Consider the following 24,713-nt stretch of genomic DNA (forward strand, 5'->3'; position numbering starts at 1 on the left):
TTGGCCAAGGAAGCGAAGCGCTAGGTGGTCTTGGGCAAGTCACGTCCCTCCCCCTCTCGCCTGCTGTCTGTCCATCTCCAGTCGCCCAGCTCACCAACTCCTAACCCACAGCTCTGCACGGAGCAATGACTCCAGGTTTTGGAGCCAGTCAGGCCCGCTTTTTGATTTTGCTTCTCCCAGAGATAAAATACACATCGCTCCTGTTTTTAAGAAGCGCAAGCCAAGAAAGGGAGGTAGGCCAGTAGACAGATCATCACTATGTAATTTGGCACGTAATGGAGCCAGATCGCCCAGCAATCTTTCTGTGTCCACACGGAGAGCCACCTCAGGCCTCTTTCCGGCTGCCCAGGATCGCATTGCGTGGCTCTGTTGCAAGTCAAGTAACTACCCTGACACTACTGATGGGCACTTGGGTTGTTTCTCTCTCTCTCTCTCTCTCTGTCCATTTTTACAAATAATGCTGCAGTGAATCTCCCTGTACACATCTTAAAACACTTGAATCCGCACTTGCATTGTTCACATTTTTACAGATGAGGAAGGCCACACGCACGCACCTCGTACTTCGGTGGATGCAGCAAATTGTCCTCTCAACATAATGCATCAATGTATGAGTGTGTTCCCCTCCCCACGGGCTAGGAGCGCACCCATTTCCCCCAACCTGGGCCAACACTCGATGTTATCCACCTTTCACAGCTTGGCTGAACTAATCAAATGGCATATCACTGGGGCTTTGATCTGCATTGTTCTGACTACTCGTGAGATAAATCATCTTTTCATATGTTTGTTGGCCATTCTGATTTTCTCTTCTGCAGACTGCCCGCCCACAGCTTTTGCAGGTGACTCTATTAGGGTGTTTCCTTCCCAGCCACTCTGACTCGGTTCTGTCCCAGTTTATCTTACTCCTGGCCTTTTGGCTTCTGATGTTCCGGTCTCCTCTCATATTCTAGATATTGCCTCCGGCTCCCACTGGTGAACCGCTCCCCCTCCCCCATTCCCGCCCTCCACGCTGCACCAACCTCTAGTGTCAGCCAGCCTGAACCCATGAGGACAGAGTGCTTCAGACTGGACTTGGCCCAATCAGAAGGCAGTCCAAGCAGGGGATGGTCTCCAAAGGGTTCCTCCTTTAACTCTTAAGATCAAAGCCTTCATGGGGCACCTGGGTGGCTCAGTTGGTTGGGTGACCAACTTTGGTTCAGGTCATGATCTCACAGTTTATGAGTTCAAGCCTCGTGTCGGGCTCTGTGCTGACAGCTCAGAGCCTGGAGCCTATTTCAGATTCTGTGTCTCCCCCTCTCTCTACCCCTCCCCTGCTCATGCTCTGTGTGTCTCTCTCTCTCAATAATAAATAAATGTTAAAAAAAATTAAAAAAAAAAAGATCAAAGCCTTCATAATAATCCTCTGAAGAAACTCAGTCTCAAATAACAAGAAAATTATTGGAAATAATTCCTAAATGGATGACAAACTCCCTGAACCTCTTCCATATCATGTCCTTTAAATGCCACTGTGGGTTTTTTATTTAAAACAAAGCCTGGTGGGGTGCCTGGGTGGCTCAGTCGGTTGAGCGTCTGACTTCAGCTCAGGTCGTGATCTCACAGTCTGTGGGTTCAGGCCCCGCATCTGGCTCTGTGCTGACAGCTTGAATCCTGGAGGCTGCTTTGGCTTCTGTCTCCCTCTCTCTGCCCCTTCCCTACTCCCTCTCTCTCTCTCTCAAAAATAAATAAACCTTCAAAAAACAGAAAAAAACAAAGCCTGAAATGCCCTTCTCATTTTAGGGAACTTTCCAGAATGAATTGCTCAGGTGATTAGATCTAATCATGAAAACTCCACCATCTTCCCCAACAGGTTGGCTAGCAGAGGAACAATGTTTCACATAATTCTGGACATGGAAAAGAGCCTCCATACCGTCTTAGTCAAATACTTCACTTTACAGCTAAAGAAACTGGCCGAGAGGGGAAGGTGGCTTGCCAAAGTCACACAAGTCAGAGATGGAGCGGGGAACAGGACCCCAACTGTGAATGCTACCCATCACCTTAAAGGGGAAGAAAAGATGCCAATGGATTTACTGGAAAATTCTTAGGTCTGAGTTCACCACTGGGAACCTCAGATCCTTGGAACCCAGCAACACAGTGGTGCTCTGTGGTCAACAGACAATCAAAATGAATGAATGAATGAATGAATGAATGAATGAATGAATGAATGAATCCTGTACCTCAAACTACTGTCACATCACCTAATACTGTAGTTTCAGATGGCAAGTGGAAGAAACATTATTACCATCCTTTTTAGCTTCAACTCTTCCACCAGAGCAGCAGAATTGATTAAAACAAGGCTTCCAGAAAGGGCATGCCTGCTTAATTTGCATTCAACCCTCAAATTAAAGGAACACCAGCATGCAATTATATTTTTTCTTACCATAGCCTAATCTGACCTTCTATGCATTCTCAGTTCACAGACAGCATTTTTACCGAGACTGTGACAGAGGTTTCTGTGCTCTTTTTGAAAAACACAAAAAACAAAAAAAAAACCTGAGGGTTTCCTGTGTTCTCCATTGGTGCTAAATCATTACAGTAGAAACCAGAAACTGTCCTTGAGCAGAAAACACCCCTCATGTCCATTCTACGTGCAAGATGACACATTTATGATTAACTAAGCTACCCCCTTTTGAAGAGGCCAATAGCTGTGTAACATTCACCCAACAAAGAGTTATCAAGCACTGACTATCCACCAGCCACCATGACAGATGTAGATGTAGTGGAAAATGGGACGCGATTCTTGCGTACAAAGAATAAGACAGCTGTGATGGACAAGATGCTCTTGAATACGGAGGAAGTGAAGGTGTGGTTCACTCTGGGAGGAACTGAGGGATTATTTCACAAAGGTGACAAATTCTAGCTGCATCCTGAAGGAGAGTTTAGCAAGAGGTGGGGGAGAACTGAGGGGCAGAGGTCGTGCACAGGGAAAGGTGCAGGGGTCTGGAGTGGTGGAGAGTCCAGCGTGGATGGAGTTGGGGAACAGTGGCGACAGAGGAAGCTGGAAGGGTCTCGGTCAGACTCTGGAGCGAGCGACTAGCACACTGAGGAGTTTGGACTTTACCCAGCAGTCTGTGGAGTCACCTATGACAGAAAATGTCCCTGTCAGGTCAAAGGCAGAGAGAAGCAACTGCGTGGGGCTTGTACCCACAAAGCCACACCCCAGCCAGCCTGTTCCGGAAGCACGCTGAGCCCTGTCCTGCCTCGGGTTTGCTCCTGCTGTTCCCTCACACTGGACACTCTTCCATCAGCTAACTGGCAGGCTCCTTCTCATCCAGGGGGAGGAAGCTCAGATACCACTGAGACCTCCCATGGCCTCCCTTCCTCAACATATCCCCACTCCCTAGCTATTGGCTTTCATATCAACCCTGTTTGGTTCCTTCACAGGACTCAGCACAACGTAAGACCATCCCGTTCATCTTGTTTGTGTATTGACCTGTTGATTGCCTCCACCCCTGGAATAGAAGCCCCATGAGAGCAGGGCCCCATCTGTCTTGATCATCTCCCATGCTTAGAATGATAACTAGCACACAGCAGGCTGTAAAATACTTGCTGAATGAATTAAGGAATGCGTTAATGTATTTCCAGGATGCTAGCTGCAACTATACTCTTTTCTCTCACGGAAGAAAGTATATTTGAGTGGTATTATTTGTCATAAAATCTGTATGCCCAGGCCACACAACAGGGCAACCAGAATACCTTAAGTATGGGATCCAGACAGACCTCGCTATTTCAATGTCTCCTGGTGATCCCAATGTGCATCTGAGGCTGAGATTCAGTGGCTTTGAAGGACAAGAGTGAGGCCGTTGGAATCCGACGACCTCCATTTCCTTCCTAGATCTACCACTCACAGATCTGCTTCTCACACATAAAGCCTGGGGCTTCTTACTTAATCTAATCTCTTGAATCTGTTTTGTCTTTTAAAGTAAATACATTTGTAAATTTCAATATCTTAGTTAAACAAATTCCTGGCGACACGTATTACAAATGAGCAAGACACAAAAAGATGTCCCAACCCCAAGCTGAGACTTCCTATGTGGTAGAAGCAACTGACACATTTTACACCCAAGTATGTCATGATCCAGGGCATAAGATTTCGGGGCATAAGAATGCATCTTTTATTACACCCAAAGCAACTCAGCTAGGATTTGATCCCTACTATGATGGCAATTTAACCTCAAAGATCGACTCCTATCTCTACATAATTAATGTGTTTGTTGTTTCGTAGCAAGGAGGGGATTTGGAAGTTCTTTGGAAAAATAAACATGGTGTACAGTTAATCATTTCCTGGATGTCTGTCATGTGCAGGGCATGAGAATATAGAAATATAAATAAGAAAGAAGTCCAGATCTTACAGTACTTAGGCCAGAGGAGACACGACACACCCAGTGCCATGACAGGTGTTACGCAAATAGAGTGTTTAACGATCGCTAGCATTTATCAACACTGTATGAAGCATCTGATGCCTATAACTCATGAGGTCCTCAGAATCATCCCAGGAGGTAGGTACTATTATTATCCCCCTCATTTTATAGGTGAAGAAAATAAAGTACAGAAAAGTTAAGTGACTTGCCTAGGGTCACACAGCTATTAAATGGCAGAGCCTGGATTCAGATCCAGACAGCCCAGCTCCAGAGCCCTTGTGCTCAACCCGCATGTTACATTGTGTCATGGGAACAAAGGGGCAGGAAAGACCACTTCTGGCTCTAGGAAGGGGACACTTCCTGGGGAAGACAGCATTAGAGGTTGCCTTGAGAAGTGGGTAGACTTTCAAGAGGCAGGGGTGGGGGAAGGGTCGTCTCCCAGCGAGTGGATGGCAGCATCAGTGAAGATTTGGAAATCAGAGAACACTCTTGAGGAATGGCATTTGGGAGACTGTAGGGCACATGATAAGGAGAAGATAATGGTGGGGAAATGGGCTAGGCTAAGGCCAGATAATGGAGTGTCAGAATGCCAGTAAGGATTCGGGCTCTAGTTAATAGCCCTTCGGGAGCCACTGAAGGTTTCTGAGCAGCACAGGCACACACAGCAAGTCGGATGGACCGGGGGGGGGGGGGGGGGGGGGCACGAGGTGATGGCAGGAGACAGATTTGGAAGTAGTGTTAACAATCCAAGCAAGGGGAACAAAAACAAACCCGGACAGTGACCGTGAGATAAAAGCGGAAGTAACAAATGTGAGAGATTATGGAAGGAACTCAGCAGGGCTGGGTGTTGGATTAGAACACAGAGAGGCGTGAGAAGTCAAAGGTGCGTCTCATGTTTGACTCTGGAAGGATGGAGACACCATTCACTCAGATAGGGAAGACAGGAACAGGCTGGGCAGAGGAAAAGGGGCAGATAAATTTCCTTCGGAAATGTGAGGAATCCGTCTCCTTATTCTCAAGCCAAACCAGCCAGGAGATTTTATTATTGGAAGCTCTCTCTGCTCAGAGATCCTTCGCACTGCTTTCAAATTGTTCCGTGACCTTTTACCTACTGAAATTGAGAGACGCATTTGTTCTGAGAGATTTGGGGAATTCTACCTTTACTTAGACTCTTTGGTCCTAGAAGGCTGTGATGTGGTGTCATTCCATCAAGAATACAGGAAAGCCAAACGTGAGTTTCTTTGTTCAAGGAATTCAAAGCAAGGTGGGGGGGTAGGGGGGAGGCGAGAACTTCTGTCCAACTTGGGCAAAAGTTAAAACATCCTACAATTGAATTTGCAGCCATTAACGGTTCAGGACTTGCTGCTCTGATTCTAAAAAGGTGAATTAACATTCAAGGGAGGGCCTGGTGCTAGACACTGCAGCAGGATAGATTAATCGTATACAGATCCTCCACCCAAAGATAGTGTGGTTTATTCCCTTGTTAACCAAAGTGTGGTCCATGGACCGGCAGCATCAGCACCAACAAGAAGCTCACTGGACATCTCAGGACCTACTCCAGACCTATTGAACCAGAATCCTCATTTTAATAAGATCTCATGTGATTTATATACAGAGGTATATACTTATAGACTTTGGAATCAGATGTACCTGGATTTAAATCTTAGTTTAACCACTTGCAACTTATCAGCACTTATCCTGGTCTATCCTGGCCACTTATCAGTGGCCTATATCCTGGTTGAACCTTAAAATAACTTTGACTGCTTTCAAAAACTCCAGCCCCTGAAAAAAAAAAAAAAAAAAAATGGGGCGCCTGGGTGGCTCAGTCGGTTGAGCGTCTGACTTCAGCTCAGGTCATGATCTCACAGTTTGTGAGTTCAAGCCCCACATCGGGCTCTGTGCTGACAGCTCGGAGGCTGGAGCCTGCTTCGGATTCTGTGTCTCCTTCTCTCTCTGCCCCTCCCCCACTTGTGCTGTTTCTTTCAAAAAAAGAAATGTAAAAAAAAATTTTCAAAAAAAAACAAAAAAATCCAGGCCCTGTCCATACTGCAGACCAATTAAATCAGAATCTCTGGGGGTAGGAACCAGACATTGGTGTTTAAAGGTCTCCAGGTGATTCACACGTGCATCCAAGGCTGAGAACCACAGACTTTGGAGAACAAGTGTGGCCATTGAAGCCAGTCTTCATTTGCATTCCACATCTACTATTTCTGAGGCAGACTGGGGCTTCTTAACCTTTCCTTAAGCTATAGTTCCTTGATGGAATGGACACGACAAATAGAATCTCTTTCAAAGGCTGAGCATTGGAAGAGTTGATACGTGCGAAGCACTTGGCATAATGCACAGAACTCAATGAATATTTATTATCATTTATGCAGGTCCCAGTTTCCTTTGCAGAAAAATCTAAGAAGCAACACAGAGCTTGAGGTATCGTAGAAATGCCAATCTGTGACCATGCTCATACTTTCCCCACCAGGGGTGACTTCTGATTACCTGGCCATGAAGAGGCTAATAGATACACTGCCTTAGCTGTTTTTAGAATTTAAGAATCTATTCTTTTTCATTAAATTTGAGAATGAGATAAAGGCAGGTGGCAAGATCTTTTGCGGAACAGGTGAGAGTGAGATTCACCCCAAGTGCTCCCAACTGTGGAGCGGGGGAATAAGGTGGGGAGGGGCAGGGCCAATCACTCAGAGCTTTGTCTTTGGCCTGTTTGGACCCTCTGGGCAGTGACAGGCCCTGCACCTCCTCTAATGCCTCCTAGCACTCTCCCTGCCTGGAGGCTCTACAGTGGGAGTCGGAAAGGCCTTTGGAAAGACTTAACACGACTTTGCTTTCTGGAGCTTCACAAATGGAAACCAAGGCCCAGGGAGTTGTAACAACATATGCAGGGCCATCTGCAATTTAAGGCCACAAGCAGAAGGGTGTAAAGTGACCCAGTCAGCTGTAGAGGAAATAGCCTGGTAGTGAAAAAGGAAGTGAATGAAAGGGAAAATAAAGACATAATAGTGCTTTGAACCAAAGCTTTATAAATACTTGCGGCTTTAACCTGCCCAGGAGGTAGATAAGCATGTTGCCTTTAGCTTGTCCTCAAATTCAACCTCTCCCAAGAGGTTAAGGAACACACCCAAGGTTGGAATTGACACTCAGACCTCCCGACTTCCTGGCTTTGGAGCTGGGAGCTCAGCCTCCACCTCCCTGGTCTATCAGGAAAAACATCTGGGTCATAATGCTTGAGGATGGGATATCAAGGGGAAGTGGTGGAAGTTTGGTTCTTTAAGAAACTTTGAGCAAGACTCTGCCTAAACCACAGCCAGGAGGCCCCTCCCAGGGCCTGAGTCACAAGGCTCAAATGTTTCTTCACTTCTATCTTGGACGCTTCCCTTGCATGACCTTTAGGGAAAGCTACTTGTCTGTGCTGCTGGATGGGGAGAGAGGGAAGACTTCAAAATGTGTGAACACAGACTGGCAAGAGAGCCTGTCCTTTACATAGTCATTTCTGCCTGGTCTAACGCGGCTCCCCGCCACGCTGGTGATCGCCGACTTAAAGCGAAGAGAGAGGAACAGGCAGGACCACAAGAACAAGCAAAGGGAAGTCCTCTCTAAAGGCCAAAAGGTTATATAAAACATAATAAAATACAACTGTTTCCTTTAAAATTTTTAATGGCCAGGAAATGGTATAGAATAACTGCCAAGTCACATAAATTAACTTTTTTGTTAAGTTTCTGATCCCGGAAAGAACTCTATCAGTCGATGCAAACTGCACGGGAGTTTCATCAGCAGTCGTCCAGGCGTGTGACTGAGTGTGGGCCACGGACCCATCTTTACATGGTCCAGAAAAAAAGGCGGCTGCCATGCTTGGCAGGCTTCAGGTCTCCTTCTACCTCAGGGTTGGGCTCTGGTCTTGCTCTCGAGTGATAGGGATTCTCCGGTAAAGGTCGATCTGTTTTCACTTTAGTGACCTGTGAGGAGCGAAGAGGACAGAAGCAAGAGGCAAGGCTGAAGGTCAGGTGGAGCAGTCTGTGACCAAGAATGCACCTCCCAGCATTTCCTCTCTGCTCCCGCTGCCCCAACTACCCCTCTTTTCTCAAGCCCCAGCAAACCACATTTAAACTCATTTAAGAAAGCCTTCTTGAACAAACATTTAAGAAAGCCTTTTTTGGGTCATTTCATGTGGCAGAAGTTAGGGATACAGCAGGAAACGAGATACACACTGTCTTCGAGGGGCTCACAGTCTGAGGGAGCCAGACGAGAAAATCAACCAAGACTCCCGACCGAATTATCATAACTGAGGCATGAACTAAGTGCTGGGGAGCAAGGACTCTGTACACGTAACCCATCCTGAAGGACAGGGGCCTGAACTATTTCATGGGGGCTAACATTTAGCTTAAAAGGATAACCATGAGCCAGCAGAAGATTAGCAAGGGAAAGACATTCTAAGTAAACAGTACATGGGAAGACAGAGAGGCATGTCCTTAGAATGGCCAAAGGTTGCTTGGATAATGGACGGAGATGAAGCACCTAACCAAGCACTTATTAGAAATGATGCTGGGCCCCCGATTACATTTCATTTTCACACTCCTCTGAGGCCTTTTTCCAGAGGTTCCTGGGGCCACCTGGCTAATAGTGGAAAAACTAGTGCTCAAAGCCAGATCTGCCTACTCCAAAGCCTGTGCTTTCACGTAACATACTACACTGGTAGACAGGGCCGGACGATGAAGGGTACTGAATGATGTGCACAAGTGGTTGAATTTTAACTCAAGGGTGACAGACATCACTGAAGCAGGGAAGCCACTCAAGCACATCTGCAGGCTGGAAGGTGCAGAAGCTAGACTGGAGAGGGGCAAGACCAGAATTGGGAGAGTTGAGCCAACAGGCCTAGCAAGATGGTGGAGCACTGCACAATGGCAACAGGGAGACAGGTAGAAGGTGGTCACGTCCACATTATCCTCGATGGTCACAAAAACCTCCATCAGAAGCCAGCAGAAATTGTTCTCACTTTTTAATTAATTAATTAATTAATTAATTAATTTAGAGAGCACATGAAATGTAGAGAGATTCTTAGGCAGGCTCCATGCCCAGCATGGACCCTGAGATCATGACCTGAGCTGAAATCAAGAGTCTGATGCTTAACCAACTGAGTCAACCCAAGCTCCCCAGTGTCCTCTATTTATTTATTTTTTTTTTTTTTATTTTTTTTATTTTTGAGAGAGGGAAAGACAGAGTATGAGCGGGAGAGGGGCAGAGAGAGAGGGAGACACAGAATCCGAAGCAGGCTCCAGGCTCTGAGCTGTCAGCACAGAGCCTGATGGAGGGCTTGAACTCACGAACCATGAGATCATGACCTGAGCCAAAGTCGGATGCTTAACTGACTGAACCACCCAGGCGCCCCCGTCCTCCCTTTAAAGATGAGGAAACACACAGAGAAATGGAAAGACAAGGCCATAATTATTAATAGTCTTGTTATCTAGTGGTCTGATCTTCGAGCCACTCCATGTTATATGACTGATGAGTCTTCCCATGTGCACAAATCCAAAAACGATTCAATGTGAATGGAGCTTTCAGGAAGACAACAGCATAATTATTACTATAACTGCCCTGTGAGGCATTATTATCTATAGTCCACAGATGAGAACAAGGAGGCCAACTTGCCTATGATAAAGACACACGCTACAGGTCAGAGCCAGAGCTGGGACCCAAGTCTTCTGACTACAGATCCAGAGTCTTTTTTTGTTTGTTTTTAGAACAGTGCTCTCATCTCTCTGCCACAGAGATCACTAATGCTTCCTTACTGCTTGACAGAGTCAAAGGCCTCCAGCTGGCATGTGAAGCTCCCTTCAGGAAGTTACAATATTTATGAAATCAATCTAGAAAAATGTTTCTCAAACTTAAAGTAATGAACAGACCCCTTAAAAAGACAAATTATTGTGGAAAGAACAAAACAACTTCCTCTTCTGTACCATATCAAGAGAAAAGGAAAAGAGGCATGTGGTCAAACTAATTGCTAGGTACACAACTTTGAGCAGCCTACCTGACCTTCATTTTCCCATCTCTAAAATGGGGCTATTAGCTTACAGCGCTATTAGGATAATACACAGTCTGGAGCCTGATGCATAGCAGGTTATGGTTAAGCGCCAAAAGTTATTTTCAATATTAACATTATCAGGATGCCTAGGAAGGCTGGAAACCTCAAAGGACATTGGCACCTAAGCTGAGGGCAGAAGAGTGAGTGGAAACTGGTCAGAGCAAAGGAGAGGAGGGCAACTTGGAGGAAGCAGAAGGCAGAAGTAAATGAAGGTAAAACGTGGGCTTTATCCAACTGGTCATTACCTTTCTAAGAAGAGACTGGATTCTGATTCTAAGTAGGACTAAAACTGATAATCCTCTTAAAGAAACAAACTTTTGAAAAGAGGACACCAATACTTCATAGGTTTTTAAAATGGCTGACACAAAGATTCAGGAATCAGTATGCTTTCTCATCAGCATGATTTGCTGATTCTCCTTTCTTTCTTTTTTTTTTTTTTTTTTTTTAATTTTTTTTTTAACGTTTATTTATTTTTGAGACAGAGAGAGACAGAGCATGAACGGGGGAGGGGCAGAGAGAGAGGGAGACACAGAATCTGAAACAGGCTCCAGGCTCCGAGCTGCCAGCACAGAGCCCGACGCGGGGCTCGAACCCACGAACGGTGAGATCATGACCTGAGCCGAAGTCGGACGCGTAACCGACCGAGCCACCCAGGCGCCCCTGATTCTCCTTTCTTGAGAGACAGAAATGAGAAAAGGTTGTTTTCATTATTAAACCTGTAGGTCCCGCCGCTTTCCAACTCAGAATTATCAACAGTTTAAAGTAATTCGTTCAGGGATGAGCACTGGATGTTGTATAGAAACCAATTTGACAATAAATTATATTTAATATTAAAAAAAATTATTGTTTGCGATGAACATAAAAAGAGCAAAAAAGCTTACAGACTAAATAAATAATAAATAAATAAATAAATAAATAAATAAATAAAGCAAGCAATTTGTTCAGGACAGCAAAAGAAGCCATCTGAAGAGATCAGACTGGATACAAAAAACAAAACAAAACTGTTAAGTCATTTGTCTACTTGTGACCCCAAGCTTGAGATCCAACCATCCAGAGATGCTATACAGAAAGGCAAGGGAATAAAGATTAATTGTGGGCCCACATGCCAGGCACTAGGCCAGAGATTCACAAGGGCTCTCAAGCTTAAACCTCACAGAAAACTGGGTATGAATACTGGTCCTATTTTGTAGATGTGGTAGGACGAGAAACAGTTGGCAATTTGTGCAGGAACCCATAGTGATCGGTAGTACTATCTGCCTCCGTTCAAACCTGAGTTTTCCCCCACCTTGCCACCTATCTGTCCCAGAGGGAAGGGACAATGATGAGGCTCAAGAAGCAGGGATAGGTCAGATCACAAAGGGCCTTGTCAGCCAGGACACTGCAAGCAAGAGTAAGCCCGTGAAGTTTTAAAAAGAAAAGTGGTGTTTGGACTTCCTGGTTGGCTCGATCGGAAGAACATGCAATTCTTGATCTTGGGGTCTTGAGTTCGAGACCCATGTTGGGTGCAGAGATTACTAAAAATAATTTAAAAATAAACTTAAGGGGCGCCTGAGTGGCTCAGTCGGTTAAGCATCCAACTTTGATTCAGGTCATGATCGTGCAGTTCCTGAGTTTAAGCCCCACGTCAGGCTCTGTTCTGACAGCTTGGAGCCTGGACCCTGCTTTGGATTCTGTGTCTCCCTCTCTCTCTGCCCCTCCCCTGCTCACACTATGTCTCTGTCTCTCAAAAATGAATAAATGTTAAAAAAAAATTTTTAATAAATAAATAAATAAACTTAAAAAAAATTTTTAAGTGGTCTTTATTTTCCATACAGATCATGCCTATAGTGGAGACATAATTATATCCTCAATTCTTCAATTTCAGGTGATACAGTGTCTTCTAAAATCTGAATTGCACCACCCTCCCCTCCCAGAAGTTCACGTAGCCCAAGTTAAGAACTCCTGTCCAAGATGTGGGGACAGTGAGAGGATTCAAAAACTAATCTAGGAGATGTTCCCCTACGGGAACTGACGACCGTATAAAGGAAGAAAGAGTGGGACATGAAGAAAAGACACTCAGGTTTCTGAGGTTTCCACAGATGGTGGTGGCATGACTGAGACAAGAAATACAGAAAAAAGAGTAGGAAAACATGCTTTTTATGTTTTTTAGATGTTTGTTTATTTTGAGAGAGAGGGAGAGGGAATCCCAAGCAGGCTCTTTGCTGCCAGTGCGGACCAGGACACGGGGCTCAAACTCACAAACCGTGAGATCATGACCAAAGTCAAAATTGAGAGTTAGACACTTAAACAATGAAGCCAACCAGGTGCCCCAGAAAACGTACATTTTAAACTACAGGGAAATACTTCTAAAAATCCTAGGTCCTGATAAATGTGGCCTGAAGAACCTGGCATAACCTCGATCCTATTTGTTCTCTGAATTCTGTAATAACCTCGATGCTTTCAATTGACGGTGCCCCAACACTGTGTTTATCCTCATCTACTCCCTTCTGTTCTTCAATTAGCTAATTTTAAACAAACAATCTGCACATGCCAGAAGATCTATTTAAAGGAATATTTGTATTAAATAAATTCCCTTCTGGGTTGTGTATAATCCCTCTCATCAACCTGTTTGGTAAACACAGATTTCTCCCATCACATCTTTACTCACAGAGACCCCTCTCTGACCACCTCCTGCCCTCCCCCACCCCTCAGTGAGAGGGGGAAACCCCCAGCAGGAGACCTTCTTACCTTGGACAGCTCTCCGAGGTCAGGTCGCACCCAGCCCAGTTTGTCCAGCACACACTCGTCAAACTTGGCCTGCTGTTTGCGACAGCGACGAAGTAACTGCAGGCTGGAGTAATCAATGCAGGTCCAATATTCGGTAAAAGGCTCCGCACAGTGAAGCTTTATCTGCCTGGAAAAGAGGGCTAGGTCAGGGGTAGCTCTTTGCAAAATAATGAGAAACAGAAAAGTGGGGGGAAATAGGTACAGACCTCAAATGCATAACCTTCCTTTTTGAAAGGTATGATAACAGATGCTCTCACTTCACTTACAAGACAACTTAAGATCCTCAGGATGAGAAGCAACATGTAAAAAAAGATTTCTAAGGAATAAGACCTAATTTCTTTATGTACCAAAAATAAATGAACTGAAATGCCAAAAAAATTTGGTCTAAGCACATAGATTTTACTCCGAGCACTCCTCACTTAGGGCCTACCTATTCTTCTCTTTATATCCAATTCTAAAGATTGTCAGTCTACCAAATTTAGAAGAGGAGGCGTAATCCGAGATGGGCATGAGGGACAACGGCAAAGGAAGAGACAGAACTATACAAGGCAAATACACATACTAACAAGCAGAAGATCCCGGGGTCATTCAGTGTCAAGGCAAACTACCCCACACTCCCCAGAGCTCAAAGTCCTCATTCTATTAACGGACTGAACAAAAACAGATTCATCCTTGTCATTAAGAAAGTTCAATTACATTTGGTGCTCTCTGCTAAGAAGGAGGTAGCACATTCACAAAAATAAACTCAAGATGGATGAAGGGCCTGAATGTGAGACAGGAAACCATCAAAACCCTAGAGGAGAAAGCAGGGAAAAACCTCTCTGACCTCAGCCACAGCAATTTCTTACTTGACACATCCCCAAAGGCAAGGGAATTAAAACAAAAATAAACTATTGGGACCTCATCAAGATAAAAAGCTTCTGCACTGCAAAGGAAACAATCAACAAAACTAAAAGGCAACCGACAGAATGGGAAAAGATATTTGCAAATGACATATGGGATAAAGGGTTAGTATCCAAAATCTATAAAGAACTCACCAAACTCCACACCCGAAAAACAAATAATCCAGTGAAGAAATGGGCAGAAAACATGAACAGACACCTCTCTAAAGAAGACATCCAGATGGCCAACAGGCATATGAAAAGATGCTCAACGTTGTTCATCAGGGAAATACAAATCAAAACCACACTCAGATATCACCTCACGCCAGTCAGAGTGGCTAAAATGAACAAAACAAGGGACAATAGATGCTGGAGAGGATGCGGAGAAACAGGAACCCTCTTGCACTGTTGGTGGGAATGCAAACTGGTGCAGCTGCTCTGGAAAACAGTGTGGAGGTTCCCCCCAAAATTGAAAATAGTATCTACCCTATGACCCACCAATAGCACTGCTAGGAATTTACCCAAGGATACAGGAATGCTGATACATAGGGGCACTTGTACCCCAATGTTTATAGCAGCACTTTCAACAGTAGCCAAATTATGGAAAGAGCCTAAATGTCCATCAACTGACGAACGGATAAAGAAGCTGTAGTTTATATATACAATGGAATATTACTTGCCAATGAGAAAGAATGAAATCTGGCCATTTGTAGCAATGTGGATGGAACTGGAGAGTGTGATGCTAAGTGAAATAAGTCAGGCACAGAAAGATACCATATGTTTTCACTCATATGTGGATCCTGAGAAACTTAACAGAAGACCAGCGGGGACGGGAATTGGGGGAAAAAAAGTAACAGAGAGGGAAGGAGGCAAACCATAAGAGACTCTTAAATGCTGAGAACAAACTGAGTGTTGATGGGGGATGGGGGAGAGGGGAAAGTGGGTGATGGGCATTGAGGAGGGCACCTGTTGGGATGAGCACTGGGAGTTGTATGGAAACCAATTTGACAATAAATTATATATAAAAAAATAAAAAATAAAAATAAATAAATAAATAAATAAATAAATAAATAAATAAAAGGAGGTAGCATATAATTCATTAATTCTGTGACCACCAAAACATGGTTGAAGAAAAAGTAACTTTTGTGTATAAGCCTCAATTATTTTACAAAATTCCCCTTCTCTTACTATTCAGCCTTGCTAGTAATCCAATAAATGCCAATCCAAGGAAAAATAAAATACCATTATTTTATGTAAAAGCCATACATGAGGCAGTGGAAGATACGCATAGCACCTCCTTCCCCCAATGGAATCATAATTTGGAAGTGCTTACTTGTCATACTCTAAGAATCTAGCTACACTGAACACAGGAATCTTATTTAACATGGCTCGGGAAGAACCCCAGACATGGGTTGGAGGAAATGCACAGTAAAAAATCTGCTTTCCATTCCTGCTGGGTTTCCCTGCTAGGAAGCAACCAATGTCACCAATTTCCTTCTTTCTTTTATTTTTAATGCTTCTTTATTTGTTTTGACAGAGAGCAAGAGAGAGACAGTGCACATGTGGGGGTGGGGGCAGAGAGAGAAAAAGAGAGAGAGAAAGAGAGAGAGAATCCTAAGCAGGCTCCATGCTGACAGCACAGAGCTGACCTGGGGCTCGATCTCACCTGAGCCAAAATCAAGAGTCAGACGCTTAACTAATTGAGCCACCTAGGTGCCCCATGACCAGTAGGGATTCTGGTGTAACCTGTGGGTGGCAGGGTGTGCAACAGGAAGGAAGGAGGAATATCAAAGCCTTAGGGAGCTTTTCTGAATTGCCTCTAGCCTCACCGACCAGAACAACGTCCACGGTACGTAAAATTGCACCCACCTCACTTGACAATCACTTTGATAGTGGCCTACTGTTTCCAGTACAAGTGGTTTATTCCTCCAGCATGGGGGCAGCGGGAGAGCAACTAGCACTATTACAGTACTTAGTCCCAGTTCTGGACCCTGTTACCCTGGTATCCACACCCAATGAACAATTGCCTACAAACACCTGCAAAGAGCAACATCAGCAGTGAAAAATCCCTCTCACGGAGGCGGCTGGGCACCTCAGGAACTTGTGAAATCCCAACATGTCACATTTAAACATACTACCTCTGGGCCAAAGCAGAAATGTTCTTCCAAAGTTCTCTTAGCAAAATTTAAAGAATAAGCACACATTCAACCTTGTTAGCAATCAAACCAATGCAAATTCCAAAGCAAGAATAAAACACCATTTTGTACCTATCAAATATTTAAATAATATGCAATGCTGGTGAGGTACAACAAGATATAGTGCTGAGGGCAGCATAAACTGACCCAATTTTTTTTTAAATGGCAACTATAGTTCAAAAGCCATAAATTACATTCAAAGCCTTTTTACAGAATAATCTCACCTCTGGGAAATTTATGCCAAGGAATTACTTAAAAAGAGAAAAAGATCTACACACAAAGGTAACCACTGAGGATTTATCTAAAACAAGCAAAATCTGGAATTAGGGGCACCTGGTGGCTCAGTCGGTTAAGCTTCCGACTCTTGATTTTGGCCCAGGTCATGATCCCAGGATCACGGGATCGAGCCCTGCGTTGGGCTCTGCGCACGACGCAGAGCCTGCTTGGGATCCTCTCTCTCCCTCTCTCTCTCTCTTTGCCCTCCCCCACTCGTGTGTGCATGCTCTCTCTCAAAATAAACATTTTTTTAAAAATGGGATTAAAAATGACTTTGTAACAGGTAAATTATGGTTGGTTTACCTACTGGTGGAATATTAAACAGCCATTAAAAGTGATCACAAAGACAATCTAGCAACTTGAAAGAATGTTCCCCATGGTTTCAGAAAAATGAATTTTAAACGACACACTGTGACTTTAACCACAAAAATATCTTTGCATGTGGACAAAGACACCAAGCAAAAGAGGAGAGGAGCTATTATGTGAAGGAATTTGATTTTTCCCTCTAACGTCATTGTAGTGGACATCTGTGGGTTTTGCCTAGCCAGCAGTCAGTCCCCATTCTTCTGTAACATCCTTGTAATTTTTCTTTGGGGAACAATCTGTCCCTCTCTCTCAGCAATGCAGTTTAGATGAATTTAAGTCACTTCCCACTTTAGGCCTGACAAATCACAGCATTTTATCTCCTGAAACACACCTGATTCAAAGAGAGGCATACGAAATCGACCAGCCAGGCCAATGAGACTCAGGCCAGGGACCTATGCTCACACCACTGGACAAGGACACTCTTGGGCCAGGTCTAGGCAAGCAGCACAGCAGTGTGGGATGGCTGCCGGCCACTTCTGCCACAGCAAGAAAGAGTCTCTCTGAAAATGAGTTTGACAGACAAAACAGAACTAAGAGATCGGGGAAGGAGAAGAGAGGCAACAAGATACCAAGTAGTTATGAAATTATGTAAGCCCTTTGATTCCAGCCCCGCCTGATGCCAGCCCCATTTCTGGACTTGACAGCTACATAAGCCAATTCCCTTCGAGTGTGGAGTTTCTGTCCCTTTTAATAGAGTCTGTCAAAACATTTTTCTACAATTGCAATATGGATTGTTTTACTTATGGTATTAAGCATAATGGCCTACTTAATACCTTGACTCTGTACACACTTTTCTTTCCATAATAACTGAGTGTTCCATAGTAGCATCAATGTAGTGAACACCTGTTAGCAAGCGCTGTGCTGAGTTATTTTTACATACTTTTACAAATTTTTCATTACAATCCTGTATGATTTAGAAATTAAGATTCATGGATATTAAAGCACATGCCAAATAATAAAAACAAATAACAAAGCTAACTGCATCATTTACTGCATGCTTACCTTGGTCTATCCGACTTCAAGGTCTTACACTTCCTACTAAAATTATCCTTCTACTTAATTAGCTAGATGTTCACTGAGGTACATATACCTAGATGTTTCAGCCCACAGGCACTGATGTCAAGTCAAAGACTCTTACCTGAAGAAGTCCAGAGCACACTTGTTGACGAGCCTGCCTTCCTCTAAACACCGCCTGGGGTCTTTCTCTTCCCAGCGACAGAGCATGAACTCCTTGTTGGGCTTATCACACTGAACTCCATAGTGGTGGGCGGCAGCTTTCAGCACCGAAGAACTGACTTTCACCTGGGGAACGGAACAGGAGGAGACAAACCACAGATCTGTGACCAGGATATCAACTTCCTCAACTTCATCTCCTGCTGCTGAAGGCCGAGGGAACACAAAGGGAGCACTCGTTCCGACTCCAAGAAAATTAAAGATAGGGGGCTACCATAATAAACCTTTATGATCTCTGCTGCTTTAGAGATCACAAAGCTTTTTCACATGCATGATTTTCTACACCTTCATAATAATCTCATTAGGTTGACATTACTCTCCCCATTTTAGACATAAGGAAATGGCAGTCCTAACAGAACCCTTAGCTCTCTATGACAGAGAAAGTAGAGCTCTGAAAGATGATGGAAGCTTCTGTGATGGAAGGAGAGGAACCAACTCTGGGGAGTTTTGATGAGTCTCCTTTCCAGGAATAAAACTGATGGGGCAGGGGGGTGCCTGGGTGGCTCAGCTGGTTAAGCATCCAAGTTCAGCTCAGGTCATGATCTCGAGGTTCCTGAGTTCAAGTGAGTTCAAGCCCCTAGGTGGGCTCTCTGCAGTCAGCAGGGAGCCCTCTCTCTCTGCCCCTCCCCAGCTTGCATGTGCGAGCTCTCTCTCTCAAAAATAAACACTAAAAAAAAAAAAGTGATAGGATACATAAAATTCCCAGAAGACCATAGAGTCACAGAAAATGAGACTGGAAAGGATCAGTAAAAACATCTAGTCCAGTAAGTTATTACTAATGATAAAGTACTAAAATTTTCTATTTTTTCCTATCACACACTATATCCAAGGTAGCCACCAGTCCATAACTCTCTCTCACTTGCCTTCCGGTTGGTTCATTTTCTTGAGAAACAGTATAGTTACAGCTCACTCACAGAGGGCTGCACACAGTCCAGGGCCCGTCTAATTGCTGTGCAGCAAGGGTTCTGCTGGCCTCTTTTCGGTACTACCTTTTCCTGGGCCAATTCCACAACGTCTGCGTTACTGGAACTTAAATAGAACATGTGTTGTCTGGGAGGACCACCCTCTTCATTATTCTTCCTTTTCGAAATCGCTTTGGCTATTCTTTCAGATGAACCCCCTCATCCAATAATTTGCACTGGAACTGCACAAAGTTTAGTTATGTGTTAAATTAGAAGGGAACGAGCATGTTTACAACACTAGGTCTCTGCTGAAATTTTTTATCTCCCCAGAGGATCTTTCTCTAAGCACCACACAAAAGCTCTCATCTGTTGAGCCACTCACTCTGTGCCAGATACTGACGATACAACAGTCACAGTAGAGGCGAGACTACATGAATTATGCCTTCTCACCAAGACATATTACGTCCCTCCTCTTACTCAGGTCATTCTTATGTTCTTTGGTTAAAATGATAGTTTCCCTCATATAGGAACCTTGCATATTTCTTGTTTATTCCTCAGTATTTTAACCTTTTTGATACTACCTAAATAGCTTGTTTGGACACTGCATCTTCTCTCTAGCCATATCTTACTGATACAAAATCAAGAGGATTAAGGGGTGCCTGGGTGGCTCGGTCGGTTGAGCGTCCAACTCTTGGTTTCTGCTTGGGTCATGATCTCACAGTCATGGGATCAAACCCAGTGCTGGGCTCCACGTTAAGCATGGAGCCGGCTTGGGACTCTCTCTCCCTCTCTGTCCCTCCCCTGCTCACACTCTCTCAAAAATAAATAAGTAAACTTAAAAAAAAACAACAAGAGGATTAAGAGGAAAAACTTCCACTTACAAGTAAAAATTACCTTCTTTTCTGATAGTTATATCCTTTTTTGTCTCCTTCTCTTTTCCTATCTTACTGCTTGGACTAAAACCTCTAGGACAATACAAATGAACAGCAATGGCAGTAGGCATCCTTGCCTTTTTCTAGACTTTAAAGCACAATTTGGTTCAATATTTGCTATTGGTGTCTGGGATATAGTCGTTTGGATAGTCCTCATTAAGGAAGTTTCTTTCTGATGATTCTGTTTTACTGTTGTTTCCAGAAAGACTGAAAAATTCAGGTTTCTTTAATCCATAAATGTAGAGAATTAACAGATTTTCCAAAAACCTCTCACTATAGCTACAATAAAATCTAGTCTGTGACAGTGCATTATGCTTTAAGATATCACTGGATTTGATTTATAAGCATTCTATTAAGGATTTTTATGTAAGAATAATGTTGTAATTATTATTTTTATAATGATAAAAATTTTATAATTTTATTTTTTATGACTTTCACACAGCTTAGGTTAAATTACTAATAAGATAAAAGGCAAGGGAATATGAAGAGAGTAACTCATCTACACACTATGGGAAGAGAATAGTTAGGACGATGTCTACTAACATTACAACTGCTGTAATTATCAAAGCAAAGATGAACTTATGATACAAGTGAAACCTGCCATGACAATTCTAATAAATTTGTTTAAAAATCGGTAAAATTTTATATGACAGCTGTTTTTTTAAAGTTTACTTACTTATTTTGAGAAAGAGCGCACGTGTGAGCAGGAAAGGGGCAGACAGAGAGGGAGAGAATCTCAAGCAGTCTCCACACAGTGAGCAGAGCCCCTGACAGAGCCCCACGGGGTGCCTGAACTCATGAACTGTGAGATCATGACCTGAGCTGAAATCAAGAGTCAGATGCTTAACCAACTGAGCCACCCAGGTGCCCCATAGAGTTGTGTTTTTTTTAAGTCTACTTATTGATTGATTTGCGGGGAGGGAGGGGCAGAGAGCTCCAGAAACAAGAGAATCCCAAGTAGGTTCAACGTTGTCAGTGCAGAGCCTGAAAGTGGGGCTCAATCTCAGGAGCCGTGAGATCACGACCTGAGCCAAAATCAAGAGTCAGTCGCTTCATCTACTGAGCCACCCAGACACCCCTACAGTTTTTTATAAGAGTGTATTAGGTTAATTGAGGGGTATACATTAACTTGCTATATTACCTGTACAAAGCCAAGAGAATAAAAATCAAAATTCAAACTTTTTAAAGCTTAATATATTTAAAAAATTAAGCTGTACTTACCTCCTTGACCAATGCCTTAAAAGATCTTTAAATGGCTGATTCACTCGAATGCCTTCACAGCCATTGTGCCCAAAAAGGTTATGACATTCTTTGCCCTACTTTCCTACAAATGTAGAAGTCTTACCAAAATCTAGGGGCACCCATGTTGTTGAGTGTGTAAAATATGCTCTGTCACAGGGAAATAAAGGATAAGAACCACTCACTGAATCTCTTTCCTGGGGACAGAGATGTGCCCAAGATGACACAGCAGGCCAGTGGCAACCGCAGAACTGGAATCCAGAGACTGTGACCTTCAATCAAGCCTCTTTGCATTACACAGCCTTCGCTGAGGTGGCAAAGGACTTCAGATGTCCCCTCACCTGCTTCTTCACAAAGACGGATGAATTCCACCAGAAACAACATCCCTTCCCAGCTGCTTACTGTGAATACCCTCTCAAATTCATTCAGCTCCCTTTGTCTCAAAGAACACAGAATTCCAGCATCTTCCTCATTTACCCTCATGACAGCCTCCCTGCACAGCGGGTTTATACAGTCTGCAGGTGTGGAAAGGGAGGCAGGAAGAGTCTTACAATCTACAACCAATCTTCCAGTCCTGTTCTCTCTTCCTTAAACCACGTCTGCACCTCTTTCTATAGTAATTTATGCTGTGACTTCTATGTGACTTAATTTATGGAAAATGGGAGATCACTGTACTCCTTTGATAGTACTGTTGAGGATTAAATGAGTTCACACGTGTAAAAATATCAAGAACAGTGGCTAGCACACAGAAAGCACACCAAAAATATCAGCTATTATTTCTGCTCAACATTGTCAGTTTGTACAAAGAGGTTCCAGCCCTAAGCTTCTGACTACTTCTTTCACAGGGATGTGTCAACAAGGTCCAAAATGTGTTTAACTTGCCTCTCAAAGCTGCTCCTTCTGGCTTCCCCAGTCCCACTGTCAGGTTGCAGATCTGACAGGCTCCCCGACCTTTCCTGCCTGTGATATCTAAGTCACTGCTAAGTCTGATCAATTCCAGATAAATCTGTTCTTTCCCCTCTGTGAGGACAGTCACCAATTATGTTGGGGTCATTAATATCCTCCTCGCTGCCAGAGCGATCTTCCTAGAAGACAATTCTTATTGTACTCTACTGAAACAAATTAGCGACAAAACCCTGGAAGGATTCAGGCTTAACAGCAGAATAAAGCCCAAACTCTTAACAGAGTATTCAAAGCCTTCTGGATCCAGCCTTCTCACCCAAGACACTCCCAAAAAGGGACCTGCTGCTGTCTCAGAGCACTGAACTCACTGTCCCCACAACCCATCTGTGGCCTCCTGCATTTTCCCATCTCTTCACCTTCGCTCAGATCTAACCCTCGCTTAAGAAAGCCTGTCTGTCCATCTTGGCCTATAAATGCTATTCTTCAAATGCCATTTCGCCAAGTCCCACATTACGCCCGAGAAGTGCTTTCTCTGTTCCCTTTATAGCCTCAGAGAATTATACAGCTGGAATCACTTCATCTTACAAATAAAATAACTGTGTCTGCAGATGCTACAAGTGACTAATCAAGGTAACTGAGCAGTTAGGCCTAGAATTTAGATCCAACTTCAAATCCTACTCTCTGCTCTGAAACCATGTCTGCCCCTCTTCCATAGATTTAATCATACTTTGTCTTGCATTGTAGCTATTTATGTAATTATCTGTATTTCAGTTCAAAGGTATGAACACTAAAGGCAAATTATTCCAGATATAGAATACTTGCAGGAAGTAGAACCTCAGATTAAATTAAACTTTCAATGAAAAATACAGCACTTTCAGGCTAACCCAGCTTCAAGGTGGGACGAAAAAAACAAAAGACTGAATACCGGCAACCTCCCCTCTCGTAAATGTACTTGACCAGAGTCCCTGAACACAGCTAAAAAATTATGCCTCCGTGGGAAATAATAGTTGCCATTCTCACAGGCATCTGAGAAGATTAACTGAAGTCATGAAGATAAAGCCCTTAACAGAGTGCCTGGGATATAATTTCTGGCACATAATTTTTAGTTTTGCCCTCCTTGTCCTGTTATGTAGCCTGGTCTTTCTACTATCCAGTCCTGCCGCGACACTCCTCTGCCTTAAAATCTTCAACCTCTCCCTCCCACGTCACCTTAAAATAAGTCTGGCCTTGTGGAAGCTGCTTCCCAGTCCTTCCAGTCCAAGGTACCTCTCTCTGGGCTCAGCAACAGCTGATTCCCACCAACACTAGAGTCACATCAAACAGCACTGGTCTCCCTAGACTCAAAAGGTTTTGTGAAGTCTTCTCACTCTTTTGAGCTTTTACCAATAATACAATAGTTTAAAAGCACGGGTTTGAAACTCAGACCTAGAGTCATAGTCCAGCTCCACCACTCCCTAGCTATATGACTTTGGGAAAATCACTTCTACTCTTGGGACCTGTTTTCTTACCTTTCACATGAAGAGGCCAATAATATCCTACCTCATAATGTTGCTGGCAGGCTTTGATGAATTGATGTACGTGAAGGAACTAGCACCTTACCTGACTTCTAAAAAAGGCTTGGTCCTACTTGCTGTAATTAGTTTATACTGTCTTCACTTCTCATAGCACAAACTTCACTATACTGTAAGTGCCTCTTTATGTCTGTCTCCCTATCAGATTATAAGCTCTATGAGGGCAGGGACGCTATCTCTTATTCTCCAGTGTGCGTGTATATGGCAATTATTCAAATGGTATCTCCTGAATAAATGAATGCTCTAAATGTCCTATTACCAAACACCCTCCCAGGGTTGTTAGCAACTCCACTCTCCAGTTTCATCTCCTTCTGCTTTGGCTTCCTAGCTCCACTCCAACACTGTACCGATTAGGCTACCTAGAAGCGACGGTCTCTCTCGCTCGGCTGTGAACACCGGGGTTGCATATTCACTTCGCAGGGAGGACTGAGTATTAAGTGACATTAAAGGAAGTAAAGTGGCCCTGGCTGGTGCTTAATAAAAAGTACCACTATTATTCACGTAAAGGGCAAGCAGATGGCAGGAGGTCGGGGTGGGGGAGGCGAGGAGACTTCTACAGAGCCCCTGCATGATGGCGTGGGGGCGAGGCGATTCCCGGAGCTGAGCCGGGGGCGTCCGGGAATCCACCTGTGTCTGTGTCGGGGGGCATTAGGTGGGGGGACCCAGGGCCCACAGTCCAGTGAGACGAAGCGGAGCTGGGCCCAGGCCCGAAAAGCTGCAGCCCTATGCCCTGCTTGCCTGGCTTCCGGACGAGCCTCACCTCCTGCACTTTCAGATCCTCCACAGTGGGCAGCTCCACTATCCCCGGCATGACGGCGGTAGCCCCGACCCCGAGGAGGCGCCCGCAGCCGCGTCGCCCCCGTCTCCTTGAAATCCCCTTTCGACCGCCAAGGGCCACCTCGGGCCTGCGCATGCGCGGGCGGCCACGCAGGCGCACTGCTCTGCCCAACCGCGAGCCATAGAGCGTGCG

At 44.2% G+C, this 24,713-nt stretch overlaps 1 protein-coding gene across 1 annotated transcript; it reads right to left on the reverse strand.

The window, feature by feature from the left end:
• Nucleotides 1-8,039: 8,039 nt before the first annotated feature.
• NDUFA8 (NADH:ubiquinone oxidoreductase subunit A8) lies at nt 8,040-24,668 on the reverse strand. Its single transcript, XM_060608794.3, has 4 exons — nt 24,504-24,668; nt 18,102-18,265; nt 13,207-13,372; nt 8,040-8,356 (listed from the first exon to the last, which is right to left on the reverse strand). Exons 1-4 carry the CDS (start codon nt 24,654-24,656, stop codon nt 8,219-8,221), a joined length of 621 nt encoding a protein of 206 aa, XP_060464777.1. The 5' UTR covers nt 24,657-24,668; the 3' UTR covers nt 8,040-8,218.
• Between the last annotated feature and the right edge of the window lie 45 nt (nt 24,669-24,713).

The sequence above is a fragment of the Panthera onca genome, chromosome D4 (genome assembly GCF_046562875.1).
Source record: "Panthera onca isolate mPanOnc1 chromosome D4, mPanOnc1 haplotype 2, whole genome shotgun sequence".
NCBI classification, from domain to species: Eukaryota; Metazoa; Chordata; class Mammalia; order Carnivora; family Felidae; genus Panthera; species Panthera onca.

Excerpts from the sequence above, each read along its gene's own strand:
- NDUFA8 (XM_060608794.3), bottom strand. The coding sequence starts at position 24,656 with ATGCGCAGGCCCGAGGTGGCCCTTGGCGGTCGAAAGGGGATTTCAAGG. Across the intron at positions 18,266-24,503 it reads AGGATCTGAAAGTGCAGGAG|GTGAAAGTCAGTTCTTCGGT; the intron begins GTGAGGCTCGTC and ends TCCGTTCCCCAG. Across the intron at positions 8,357-13,206 it reads ACCTCGGAGAGCTGTCCAAG|GTCACTAAAGTGAAAACAGA; the intron begins GTAAGAAGGTCT and ends CGCTCCTCACAG.